Genomic DNA, 14,646 nt, shown 5'->3' on the forward strand with positions numbered 1-14,646 from the left:
ATATATATATACATATATATATATATATATATATATATATATATATATATATATATGTATATGTATATATGTAATATTTCTCTCAATGTTTACATCTTTTCAACATGAGGTAAGATATAAATGTGCTTCTCCAGATGCTATCATTGGCCTTTCGAGCTTTAATGGAGCTCCAGGGACTCCATCAGATGATGAAGATCTGCCTCATCACTTTCCCGGAATGCTCTCAGCAGGCCCCTCCCCAACTGAATCCCAGGACTCCCAATGTGTTTGGGATGGCGGGGCCTCAGCATACCCAGAAAATAATCTTCCTCTTATCGGATCTGAAGCTGGATGTTTGGAAGAACGTGAGTTGCTTCATAGATCACTCAGTGAGGGTCTGGACGCTATTGAGGTCCCCAAACGTCCAGGAGAAAGGCCCCTCGGCGCCGCCTCTCCCAAACTACGTTCAAGCTTCCCGACACATTCACGGCTTAGCGCGATGTTACACATTGATTCTGACGAGGACGAAGACAGGTCCGGGGCAAATGAAATGCTTCCAATACCGCCCTCCCCGTTGTTGCTAAATGGAGTTCCTCAAGATGTTACTGTTCCTGATGAAGATGAGACGCAGTCTGGAGAAGAGGAGCCGGAGTGTCTTGAAGATCTAAACTCTGAGGCCCAGGTGGCTCATGAGGTGGAAGCAGGTTTGAACCAGGATGATGTTATGGACCTAGATGTCTTTCCTGAGGTGGAAGAATCTCTATTCTCAGAGGCTGTTTCCCATAATACCTTACCAGAGGGGGCAGAGGAACCCGCTGAGGAAATTTCTTCAGAGATGGACACCTGTTCCATGGCAACAGCACCTCAGACGGCCGTCTCCTCCTCAGACAGTTGTCCTGTCACCTTGACTGCCGGTGTGGTAAGTTCTCGTATGGGCAACGATAATTAATCTGAAAAAAAACAACAACATTCAGAGGCTGTAAATAATATTAATTTTTTAAACTTAATAAAGTCTTAATTATGTGACACTGTAAACCACGGCAGCTCGCTTCTCTCCCCCTTCAAATCTTCCCGCTAGCTTGATATTGATATTCTCTGAAATAATAAAAGTGAGTGTTAAAACTTTAAGAAGGGGAACCGGAGGGTGTGTTTCAACTTTCGTGGGATCACACTCCTCAGCCTTCCCGGTAAGGTCTATTCAGGTGTACTGGAGAGGAGGCTACGCTGGATAGTCGAACCTCGGAATCAGGAGGAACAGTGTGTTTTTCGTCCGGGCCGTGGAACTTTGGACCAGCTCTATACTCTCGGCAGGGTCTTTGAGGGGGCTTGCGAGTTTGCCCAACCAGTCTAAATGTGCTCTGTGGACTTGGAGAAGGCATTCGACTGTGTACCCCCCGGGAAGTCCTGTTTGGGAGTGCTCAGAGAGTATGATCAGTGTCAGAGCTTGGGCCGGATTGCCGGCAGTAAGTCGGACCCATTTCCAGTGAGGGTTGGACTCCGCCAGGGCTGCCCTTTGTCACCGATTCTGTCCATAACTTTTACAGTATGGACAAAATTTCTAGGCACAATCAGGGCGTTGAGGTATCTGGTTTGGTAGCTGCAGGATTAGGTCTCTGCTTTTTGCAGATGATGTGGTCTTGATGGCATCACCTGGCCAAGATCTTCAGCTCTCACTGGATCGGTTCGCAGCCGAGTGTGAAGCGACTAGGATAGGAATCAGCACCTCCAAGTCCGAGTCCATGGTTCTCGGACGGAAAAATGTGGAATGCCATCTCCGGGTTGGGGTGGAGGTTTTGCCCCAAGTGGAGGGGTTCAAGTACCTCGGAGTCTTGTTCATTAGTGAGGGAAGAGTGTATCGTTTGATCGACAGGCGGATCGGTGCAGCGTCTTCAGTAATGCGGACGCTGTATCGATCCATCGTGGTGAAGAAGAAGCTGAGCCGGAAGGCAGAGCTCTCAATGTACCGGTCGTTCTAAGTTCCCATCCTCACCTATAGTCATGAGCTTTGGGTTATGACCGAAAGGACAAGATCATGGGTACAAGCGACCAAAATGAGTTTCCTCCGCCGGGTGGCGGGGCTCTCCTATAGAGACAGCGTGAAAAGTTCTGTCCTCCGTGAGGAGCTCAAAGTAAAGCTGGTGCTCCTCCACATCAAGAGGAGCCAGATGAGGTGGTTCGGGCTTCTGTTCAGGATGCCACCTGAACGCCTCCCTAGGGAGGTGTTTCAGGCACGTCCGACCGGTAGGAGGCCACGGGGACGACCCAGGAAACGTTGGGAAGACTATCTCTTCCGGCTGGCCTGGGAACGTCTCGGGATCCCGCAGGAGAAGCTAGACGAAGTTGCTGGGAAGAGGGAAGTCTGGGCTTCCCTGCTTAGGCTGCTGCCGAGCTAACCGACCTCAGATACGAGGAAGATGGATGGATGGATGGATTGATGGAGTGTTAAAACTATTTGGATTAGACATATATCTTAATTGTATTGAAAACTGAAGTGATGGTATTTGGACCCAGTACCTTCTGTTAGTGCCCCCTGATGACCTTGATTCCTTGACATTAGCACGTGACGATCGCATTCACTAACCTGGTTTTGAAAAGATTCTATACTTGACCCTCAGATTGACACTATAGTTTGGTACATTTTTTCTATCCACAGCAGCTTTCCAAGATTATAATATTTTTTTCAAAAAAACATTTTGAGACAGTAATTCATGCCCCTTTTACATTTGAAACTCACTTTGTTTTGGAAATTAGCCAGTCTTCCCCCTCTCATCCAAAATGCAGCAGCACAACTTTTAACTGGCACAAGTAAAAGACAACGGACATAATCTATTGTTATTATTAGTATTATTATTATTTTTTTAATGCAATTCTCTCCAGTGATTTGCTGTTCTGCTGGATCCTCTATTTGATGTCTTTGCTACCTTTCACAGTTTAGAGACACTTTTTGTAATATGTGAGTTGTTCCAAGGATGGCCGCCATCTTTGCACCTCCAATGAAGTCTAAACGCTCTAATTTCCCCTGCAATGTCTTAGCTTTCTTCCGAATGGTTCCAATGGCGGCAATCACGATTAGAACCACTGTCACTTTTAATACTCTGTGATTCCTTTTGACTTCGTACACTCAACCCACTTTCTTTTATTCAGTGTTGATGATGTTCCGGTTGGCTAATACTGGTATGTCAAAGTCAGTGTACACTCCTGGGTACATTTCTTCACTAGAGTAAAATCTGGTTGATTGTGATTCAGCTTCATAGCTGTTTAAAACTGTAGATGATTTTGAGCTTTTCATTCGCTCCTACTGACAATGGCTGATGATCATACAGGTACCACTTGTCAGGACATTCTATGTCAGTGGTTCTCAACCTTTTTTTTTTACCAAATACCACCTATGAACCACTCTCTCCAAGTAACACCATAATGACCAACATTAAAATACTGTAGCATAGTATGCCTAAGTATTCATAGGCATACGACGTCTTTGAAATATATTTAAAATTTATGGACACTGTATCATAAACAATGGACAAACATCAGCAACAATGATACTCTATATACAGTACATATTTATAGACTTCTTTGGCGCACTATTACATTAGTTGCCACTAACCTTTTTGAGCTCCAAATCCCCAGATGTACATCTATCCATCCATTTTCTGCCGCTTGTCCCTATTGGGGTCGCAGGGGGTCGCTGGAGCCTATCTCAGTTGCTTTCAGGCATATATATATATATATATATATATATATATATATATATATATATATATATATATATATATATGTGTATATATAGGGCAGCACAGTGGAAGAGGGGTTAGTGCGTCTGCCTTACAATACGAAGTAGTCTGAGTAGTCTTGGGTTCAACCCCGGGCTCGGGATCTTTCTGTGTGGAGTTTGCATGTCCTCCCCGTGACTGCGTGGGTTCCCTCCGGGTACTCCGGCTTCCTCCCACCTCCAAAGACATGCACCTGTGGATAGATTGATTGGCAACACTAAATTGGCCCTAGTGTGTGAATGTGAGTGTGAATGTTGTCTGTCAATCTGTGTTGGCCCTGCACTGAGGTGGCGACTTGTCCAGGGTGTACACCGCCTTCCGCCCGATTGTAGCTGAGATCGCACTAGTGCCCCCCGCGACACCAAAGGGAATAAGCCGTAGAATATGGATGGGAGGATATATATATATATATATATATATATATATATATATATATATATATATATATATATATATATATATATATATATATATAAAACATATTTTATTTTATTTTAGTGTTGTTTTTTAAAGACCAAGCTTTTTGTTGTATTTGCTGATGTCAACATTTTGTTTTTTTCTCATAATTCTTTTTGCTGTTCTCCCAATTTTTGCTGATGTTTCTTTTTTGGTAGTACCTCTAGGGCCAATGACAAACGAGTCACGGGCCGCAGATGCCCCCTGTAATGCACTCTGGGCACCCCAGCTGTAGACGTTAACTATTTATGGCCATAATAGTCTTAGTACCGATTTGTATTTGTTCATCTTTTGGTAACATATGTGAGGCAAGTCACTTTACATCAGCTGTTCACCTGGTTTTGATTGATTGATTGAAACTTTTATTAGTAGATTGCACAGTTCAGTACATATGACGTACAATTGACCACTAAATGGTAACACCCGAACAAGTTTTTCACTTGTTTAAGTCGGGGTCCAGGTAAATCAATTCATGGTGGGATTTTTCAATGTGATAAAGAAGGCATAAACACCACCGCCTTGTTTTATCATACAAACCCCGTTTCCAAATGAGTTGGGAAATTGTGTTAGATGTAAATATAAACGGAATACAATGATTTGCAAATCCTTTTCAACCCATATTCAATTGAATGCCCTACAAAGACAAGATATTTGACATTCAAACTCATAAACTTTATATGTTTTTTTGCAAATAATAATTAACTTAGAATTTCATGGCTGCAACACGTGCCAAAGTAGTTTCGAAAGGGCATGTTCACTGCTGTTTTACAACACCTTTTCTTTTAACAACACTCAATAAACGTTTGGGAACTGAGGAAACTAATTTTTGAAGCTTTGAAAGTGGAATTCTTTCCCATTCTTGTTTTATGTAGAGCTTGAGTCGTTCAACAGTCCCGGGTCTCCGCTGCCGTATTGTATGCTTCAAATTGCGCCACACATTTTCAATGGGAGACAGGTCTAGACTGCAGGCGAGCCAGGGAAGTACCCGCACTCTTTTTTTACGAAGCCACGCTGTTGTAACACATGCCGAATGTGGTTTGGCATTGTCTTGCTGAAATAGGCAGGGGCGTCCATGAAAAAGACGGCGCTTGGATGGGAGCATTTGTTGTTCCAAAACCTGTATGTACCTTTCAGCATTAATGGTGCCTTCACAGATGTGTTAGTTACCCATGCCCTTGGGCACTAATGCACTCCATACCATCACAGATGCTGGCTTTTCAATAGTCTGATAGTTCGCTTCCCCTTAGGTCCGGATGACACGATGTCGAATATTTCCAAAAACAATTTAAAATGTGGACTCGTCACACCACAGAGCACTTTTCCACTTTACATCAGTCAATATTAGATGATCTCGGGCCCAGAGAAACCGGCGGCATTTCTGGATGTTGTTGATAAATGGCTTTCGCTTTGCATAGTAGAGCTTTAACTTGCACTTACAGATGTAGCGACAAACTGTATTTAGTGACAGTGGTTTTCTGAAGTGTTCCTGAGCCCATGTGATGATATGTTTTAGAGCAGTGGTTCTCAACCTTTTTTCAATGATGTGAACATTTTTTTAAATTCAAGTACCCCCTAATCAGAGCAAAGCATTTGTGGTTGAATAAAAGAGATAAAGAAGCAAAATACAGCACTATGCCATCAGTTTCTGATTTATTAAATTGTATAACAGTGCAAAATATTGCTCATTTGTAGTGGTCTTTCTCGAACTATTTGGAAAAAAAGGTATAAAAATAACTAAAAACTTGTTGAAAAATAAACAAGTGATTCAATTATAAATAAAGATTTCTTTACATAGAAGTAATCATCAACTTAATGTGCCCTCTTTGGGGATTGTAATAGAGATCCATCTGGATTCATGAAATTAATTCTGAACATTTCTTCACAAAAAAAGAAAACTTTAACTTCAATATTTAAGGAACATGTCCACAAAAAATTTAGCTGTCAACACTGAATATTGCATTGTTGCATTTCTTTTTACAGTTTATGAACTTACATTCATTCAATAAATATATTTATAAAGGATTTTTGAATTGTTGCTATTTTTAAAATATTTTTGAAAAATCTCACGTACACCCCTTGGCATACCTTCAACTACCCCCAGGGGTACGCATACCTCCATTTAAGAACCACTGCTTTTTTTTTCTTCTAAAATTTAATTGGGTGCGATTTATACACTGGTTTGCTCTATAGATCAAAAATACTCGCATTGTCAATGATTCTCCCAGAATAAGTTCTGATATCTGACAGAACATTTATTTAAAGGCCTACTAAAACCCACTACTACCGACCACGCAGTCTGATATTTTATACATCAATGATGAAATCTTAACATTGCAACACATGCCAATACGGCCTTTTTAGTTTACTAAACTACAATTTTAAATTTCCCGCAAAATTTCTTGTTCAAAACGTCACGGAATGATGACGCGTATGATGACGCGTGTGTTTTTGACGTTATTGCTTGGAGGGGACATATTAGCTCAGCATCACTTACGGCTAAAAGTCGTCTCTTTTCATCGCATAATTACACAGTAATTTGGACATCTGTGTTGCAGAATCTTTTGCAATTTGTTCAATTAATAATGGAGACTATAAAGAACAATGCTGTTGGTGGAAAGCTGTGTATTGCAGCTGTCTTTAGCACCGAGGCACAGCCGGTGTTTCTTTGTTTGTTGTGAAGCTTTAACACAGAGCGGTCAAGCGAACATGTTTCTTCACGTCCACCAGCATGTTTTTGGATGGGAAATTGTGATATATATCTTACCGGAGACATCAGTGGACTATGCGTCCTCCTGCAGTAGCTGTCAAAAAAGGCTGCTGTGAGCTTGGCTCCTCGGCTTCTCTCTGAGACACTGGCGTGTTCACCTGCATCCAATCCGACTTTGAGGTATGTCTTTACAATCTCACTAAAACGCTATTAAAACAATAAGCAGTTAAGGGATCGTCCAGAATTATCCTAGTAAATATGTCTAATTACATCTGAAATGCTCACACTGCCGCCGCCTGGAGCCGTCGCTTTTTATCTTATTTATTTATTTTTCTAGTCCTTCACTATCAATATCCTCATCCACGAATCTTTCATCCTTGCTCAAATTAATGGGGAAATTGTCGCTTTCTCGGTCCGAATTGGTCTTACTGCTGGTGGCTCACATTATAAACAATGTGAGGATGTGAGGAGCCCTCACACCGGTGACGTCACGCGCACATACTTCCGGTAAAGGCAAGGCTTTTTTATTAGCGACCAAAAGTTGCGAACTTTATCGTCGATGTTCTCTACTAAATCCTTTCAGCAAAAATATGGCAATATTGCGAAATGATCAAGTATGACACATAGAATGGACCTGCTATCCCCGTTTAAATAAGAAAATCTAATTTCAGTAGGCCTTTAAGTTATTGTGACAGTTCTTTCCAGGTATGCTCAGCTGCTATCGTTGTGGTGATCATATTTTTTATGTTTAAATAACTTTTACTGCAAATGAATGTCTGGTCCAAATATTGGTTATTGGCTTCCTTGACTACTAATTATCTGTATCGTTATCGGCCATGAAAAAACACATTTGTTAATCTCAACTTTTAATTTTGTTGTACGTCTTATGTAAGCCTTTATCACCATTGTTCAGTTGTTTCTGTGTAGAGCAAAGATTCCTCAAGATTGTGAAACATTTGAAAGCGAATGTTTCCCTTGTGATGTTCCTATAGGAAGCAGAGAAAGTTCCAGAACCTGTCCTTGATTCCGGAGAAAATATGATTTGCGGCAATGCAGACTATGGAGGCCGTGGACAGGGAGAAACGGCCTCAGCTTCAGAGCAGGATGACTTTCTGGCGATACGTGTGAGGAAACTGAGCCTCCAGGAAGACCAAGACGAAGATGACTCAAAGCCACATGAGGAGATGGTTACCATAGAAACAGATGTAGAGGAAGGTATGGGGAGGTCCGTTCCTTTTTTCTTTGCACAAACACAAAAAATGATGGAATTTAATAAATGCTTTGTTAAAATATCTACAAAGAAATACACGAATCATCTCTTTTAACTTATAATGACTCATTAATTATTGTGTGTGAACAGGTTCTCCTGTCAATGGTCATCCTGTTAGGTCCCTTCCATCTGTTCGACAAGACATTCACCGCTATCAGCGTGTGGACGAGCCTCTTCCACCCAGTGAGTTTGGTGTGTGTGTCTGTGTGTGTTTGTGTACGTACCAAGGATGGGCGATGTGACCTAAAATCTATATCGTGATACACTGTACATAGCAGCCCCTTACAATAACGATATATCACAATATGTTATTTGGTATGTAAATGATAATAGAAACATTTTCAAACGAGTCACATAGGCACCTAATTTATCTGCTGACTATGCGATAACAGATTGCGTAATTTTTTGGTGTGTTATTTTCTCAAAATTTTTATTATTCTACTTGCTAATTTACTTTTCATATCAAGTTACTTTCTGCTATAACACGATTCTATCTACACTCCTGTTCAGCACTTATTCTTCCAATTCTATACTTTACTATAGTTATGGGCAATACTACCAATCCGGCTATCCATTCAATACAAAGTAGTTCCGGGGACAGTATTAGTCATATCAATGCTGATACTGATACTTCTAATTTTCAAGATCATCAAATGATACATTTTTTTAGCAAAATTATAATCAGACAAAACTAAGGTTTGTTTTTTTCCTTAAAGCCGTCCTGTGTCCAGGGACTTTCTTCCTGAGTTTGTAAATACAACTAAAATAATTGTATCAATCTGATACTACAGTACAGTACTTGGTGTCGTTACTGTGGTATTTGTACATTTGTTTACTTTGAAGAGCTCTAGCTAGCGATTAGCATATATTCCTACGGTGTGTAGTATAGCATGATTAGTAGAGATATTAGAGATATACAGTATTACAAATACCGCAATATTTCGGTTTCAAAGTCTTCTCAGTAATACCGCGAGGTGTGACGGTATTAGACAAAAATTTGGTGGATGTGTTTTTTTAATGCCGTATTTACGTTAACCAGGTCTGCAAAATAAACTACACCTCTTAAAATCCTATGCACAGCGCAGCAACGGCAAGGGGTAGGCGTGGAACACCGTAAGTAGGAAGTAAAGTGTGTTTGTACTTGTAGATAAAAGGAGTTGTATTTTTTGGACATTAAATCTGTCCATAACTGGTTGAGTTATGTTGCTAACAAACAAGGGGATACCGAGATAGCTGGTCTCGTCGCACAGCTGGGCAGAAAATTACAGGAAAAAAAATGTTCATTACAGAAAATACAAGTAAACTAGAAAGCTACTTGATAAATCCCCACTCCATCCATCTATTTTTCTACCGCTAGCCTCTCTTGATGTTGTGGGAGCTGGATTCTATTCCAGCTGTACTTGGGTGGAGGGCAGGTCTACACAAGTCGGCACCTCATAAACTGTTGCACAGAAAATATTTTTAAAGCCAACAAAGCCAAACATCAGTTTGTGCTGTATTTACATTACTAAAATTGATCTTGTTAATTTGCTTTTCTGAGAAACAACATTTTCCCGACTGATATAAAAATGTCCACTATAGAAGACATTGCTTCCCATAATGTAAAAGTTGAAAGATACTAAACTGTACATTGTTGTATTATTCTTGTTACACTGAATGTTTACATTGTTACTTTAAAGACATCAATAGTAAGTTATTCTTATAAACTTTTTGCCTGAAACAGTAGATGTTCCTGCACAATTATATTCAGTTAGAAATACTTGTATGGAGTAAAAAATATGATTGGAACTTTTCAGCATTATGTTTGTGTTCAATTACAGTAAGAATGGCACCAGCCGCTAGAATAGATCTGACCAATCTAAATCGAAGACTAGATCTGACCAATCTAAGTCTATGAGCATGAATTGATGAAGCCTTCTTGGATGTGAGGTAAAACGTCTTTAAAGACAAACCAAACAGTTGCGCTCAATTAAATGCTCTGAGATTACAATGACCTGGATGAATTAAAATATTCATAAACAATTACAGTAAGAATGTTTATCCTAAACATTACAGTGTGAGGGATTGGGAAATGTGAGTGGACCTAAGCCAGAGGTTCACATTCCCTTCCAAAATTGCAGTGACAAACCTGCGGCCGGACTTGGTCCTCTGGTCCAATGCTTGGCAGCGTGTCCTCATCATTGAGCTGATGGTTCTTTGGGAACATACCATTGATGAGGCATACAAAGGAAATGGCTGCCCTATGCCAACTTAGCGCCCGAAGCAGAGGAGCGAGGCCGTAGCGTTAGGGTGCAAAGACTGTGTAGCCAGCTCCACCAAAAGGCCCCTAACGGAGTTGGGAGTCAGAGGCCAGGACCATCGGAAGGCAAAGAAATTACTTGCCATTGTTGCAGCAAGGAGCAGCCACTGGCTGTGGCTAAAACAGATAGATACTGCATGGGCTGCGAAATGACCGCATGGATCCACCAGACAAAATATACATGACCTGTGGTCAGCCAGCCTCGGACGAGTTTGTGATAAAAGGCCAATGAGTCGGGGTCACACAATGATAATGTGTTGTTTTGCGACCCCTCTTGGTCAGTGCTAATTACACCAAGAATATCTACAACCCCACTTATAAATATGTCTCTCCAGTATTTCATCAAGGATTGTAGGAACCAGTCCTATTAACCAGTCCTATTAACCAAATCTGAATTCTGGTTCTAAGCCAGTGATCACTTTAAAAGGGCTGTTGACAACCAAGGAAAGACTTGGTGACAGCTTGAGGAGACTCCTGCAGGAAGGAATAGACTCCATCGGGGCTGGTTAGTTGCTCATGTCGGCAGGATCCTGGCACTACACAGGGACTTGGGTCCACACTACAAATGCTACAATAAGTTCAAAAAGAAAAACACCTCCGAAGTCTGCGAGAGCGAGGGCGGAGATGACGCATAGATTTATTACACGGTAACACATCCTGGAACAAATTTCACAATGCCTCTCTCTCAAGAGAGGGACATAATTTACAGGACACAAGCTAAGTTGCTGCTACATCTGTGGCTGGAGTAAGGTAACATCGGAGAAGGATCTCTCGATCTATCAGGGCAGGAAAAATTGCTTGAGAGAGCTTTGCAAGGGGCCTCGCATTGACCGCTACTTCCTCAGAGTTAGTGGAAATTAGTCGGGTGAAGGCTGGTGGCAGAATATTCTCCACACTCCAGGGTATCGGAACCACATAGCTAAAATATGTCATCAACCTGCATCATCCCGAGGTAGCGATAGTATTAACAGCTCCATTGTCGACCAAATTTGTATAATTTATATCAGGGGTTCGTAACATTTTTTACTTCTGTGGAAGTCTTCCTCTTCCCCTCTGGGTTCCAGCGGAGCACTGTGACCACAACACCTGAGACGTTGGTCTTTCACAGGACAGTTTTTATTTTTTTAGTTTATATTCGTTTCCAAAGTCCCTCTTTTTGCTCTCGGCTATCTGGTTTATTTAATAAAAGTTTTCTCGTTACCTTTCGGCAATCTAGTCTGCTCGTTCAAAGTTTGTTCTTTGCTTTTCAGCCTCTCGGTCTCCTCTGTCCTCAAGAAGAACCCCCCCCTCATGTTCTCCGGCCCTGCTAATAAAGGGAACAGGTGATTAGATAACTCGTTCCAGCTGAGATTATCCACTCACCTGTTGGCTGCTTCATGGCCGGCCCCGCACACACCCCGCCCGCAGGGAACGCGCGACCACGCCCCTCCACAACCTCAAACCCCAATGTTTCCATTACAAAGGGGCCTGAGGCCGACCAAAATATTAACACCTAACACTTTGAGTTTAATCGTAATCGTATTCAATAATTATATCTAACCTAACTACAGTTCACAACCTTCAATCCATCCATCCATTTTACTACCGCTTAATCCCTTTGGGGTCGCGGGCCTTGTTGAATGATATGAAGCAGTGTTTTATTCAGAAAAGTTATCATTGATTGAACACCTAAACATTAGCCTTAGGTCAGGGTAATTACAAAAAATTCAAATAAATAATTAATAGTTTTACATACAGTTATGTTTTTTCTGAAAATAAACTGCATTAATAATGAATATGTTTCTTAGCTATACTGTCAATACAATTAAACTGCAAATTGAAATACAGCTTCACCACTTTATTCATGTTTTATTTTTTGCACTTGGGAAACTTCTCTACGACTTTAGGTCCAGACTTCTTCTGTTTGTTTGACATTGTCATTACTGCCACAAGTGGTGTGAAAGTGTATTACAACTGCGGCCCGAATGGACCACAGCTGAAAAAACACAGATTTTAATCCTATATTGTATATATTGTGCAGCTCTAGTGTGCACTCACAAAATTGTGTTTCTTTAAATACTTGGTGAAATTTTTTAGTGTAAACAAGTATAAGCAAAAAGAAGTAGCTAGCAGTGCCTTGTTTGGGTGCTGACTGAACACTTGGACACATTATTGTAGTGATCCAGACGGAGAAACACAGAGTGTGACACTTTTTTAAAGTGGTATTTTTTAGATAAAGGTTTCAAGGTTTGTTTTTTGTTAATTTCCATATACACATACACATTCAACATACAGTAACAATATAACGTTTCTCATGCACAGCGCATCTACTGGAACAACAATAGTGCAAAATTGTAATCAATCAATGTTCATTTTATATAGCCCTAAATCACTAGTGTCTCAAAGGGCTGCACAAACCACAACACAAACCACTACGACATCCTCGGTAGATAATAGATCAAACTTTTCCAGTTCCGATTCCACTTTTGATACTGCTTAACGATTCGGTTCCTTAATGGTTCTCTTATCGATTCTTATTTGGAAAAAAAGAGAAAAAATGGTGATAAGCATCAATTTTGTAAAGTTTAGAGGTAATGTGACCTTAGAAAGCCTACGGTGAGGTTTCAAGGGGCGCATATATAGCATAGAAAAATGTTTACTTTAAAAAAAAAAAAAATATATGACATTGATATTCTTCTGTAAAATTTTACCTGGCGACTTTTCCAGGGTGTACGCCGCCTTCTGCCCAAATGCAGCTGAGATAGGCTCCAGCACCGCCCACTACCCCAAAAGGGACAAGCGGTAGAAAATGGATGGATTGATAGAATTTTACATAATAGATCATGTGCAAATTACACAAACATGTCACATTTAGTAGCAATGTTGGTGATTAATGGTTACAGTTTATGAAAACCTTGAATTGAAAATCTCAGAAAATGTAATGTTTCAAAAACTGTAAGCCAACTTCATCAAACTTAATAACACATAAAGGCTTGACATATCTCATTTAGCATGTAATGAGTTAATATCACATACTAGTTTCACATTTGAAGTTAATTACTGACATGAATGGGCTTGTACACAATATTCTAATGTTTTTAGTTTCACCTGTATATATAATGACCGAGAGAAAATCTGGTGGGAGGAAAACATGCAGCTTTTCTCTGACTACAATTGAACATTCACAGACCGAAAATTTGAAGTGTCTCCTGCAGCAAATAGCTTTTGACCACAAATTAGTCGCTGCTTAGTGACATTCGACTTGCTAAATGAGAAGGCATTAATTTAAATTTTACAAAATATAGCGCTAACATGATAGGCGGTGAGCTAATACCTGTCGTATTTAGATGACATGCTAGCAATACTGCGGCTGGGATGTGATAGGAACAGTTAAAAATATAGTAATAGCATGTTGTGTGTTCAAATGTTTCCTCTTGAAGAACTAGCTTCCTTTTAGTTATTACAAGTAGCGCTATTGCAATCTTTTCTTGTACAATGACATTTTGCGATCTGATGTTACTATGCACGTTGTGTAAGGACGTTATCCCCACCCGGAAGAAACATTAAAGGATCCGTTTGGAGAAAATGGCAAGCCATTTCAAGGAATTGATACATAGGGAACCAGTTCTAAACAGGAACCAGTTTTCAATTCTCATCCCTAACATAACATACATAAAAAGGTAAAGGTGCTAATCTTTGGGCACGTCCCGATTCGATCTGATTCCCGTTCTTGGGGAGACTATTCAATTCAGAAACGATTCTTGAGTCAAACCAATTCTCGAATTGTATTAATTAGTATAGTAATTATCGTAAAACCTTTTCAAAGCAGGTTGCATGTTCCAAAACCTCCTTTTGGTTGCTGACGTATGACATATCCACACAGCTAGTAAGAAGGAAGATGGCCTAAAAACGACTTTTTAAAGATTGATTCTTAAAAAAACCCCAGAAACAAACACACAAAAATTGATAAAAAATACTCCAAGCATCCTTTCCATGGCAATGACCGGGCCACACCGACATCGAAATACTTCATTACATCCTGGGTAATTCCTCTAAGTTAGAACCGGCCTTCCATAGACGGATAGTATTTTATTGATTCCTTCAGGAGAGTTCCCTCAGGAAAATTAATATTCCAGCAGCAGTGTACAGAATCAAGATCGAATTTAAAAAGTAAAAAGTAAAT

At 40.4% G+C, this 14,646-nt stretch overlaps 1 protein-coding gene across 4 annotated transcripts in view; it reads left to right on the forward strand.

The window, feature by feature from the left end:
- hecw2a (HECT, C2 and WW domain containing E3 ubiquitin protein ligase 2a) overlaps positions 1–14,646 on the forward strand; it is a 263,018-nt gene that overhangs the window by 71,003 nt on the left and 177,369 nt on the right. For all 4 annotated transcript variants that reach the window (XM_061918718.1, XM_061918719.1, XM_061918721.1 and 1 more), the window contains 3 exons: positions 135–898; positions 7,908–8,130; positions 8,276–8,368. In XM_061918718.1, coding sequence (XP_061774702.1) covers positions 135–898; positions 7,908–8,130; positions 8,276–8,368 — 1,080 coding nt within the window. The remainder of the gene's footprint in view (positions 1–134; positions 899–7,907; positions 8,131–8,275; positions 8,369–14,646) is intronic.

This window comes from Nerophis ophidion, linkage group LG13 (genome assembly GCF_033978795.1).
Source record: "Nerophis ophidion isolate RoL-2023_Sa linkage group LG13, RoL_Noph_v1.0, whole genome shotgun sequence".
NCBI classification, from domain to species: Eukaryota; Metazoa; Chordata; class Actinopteri; order Syngnathiformes; family Syngnathidae; genus Nerophis; species Nerophis ophidion.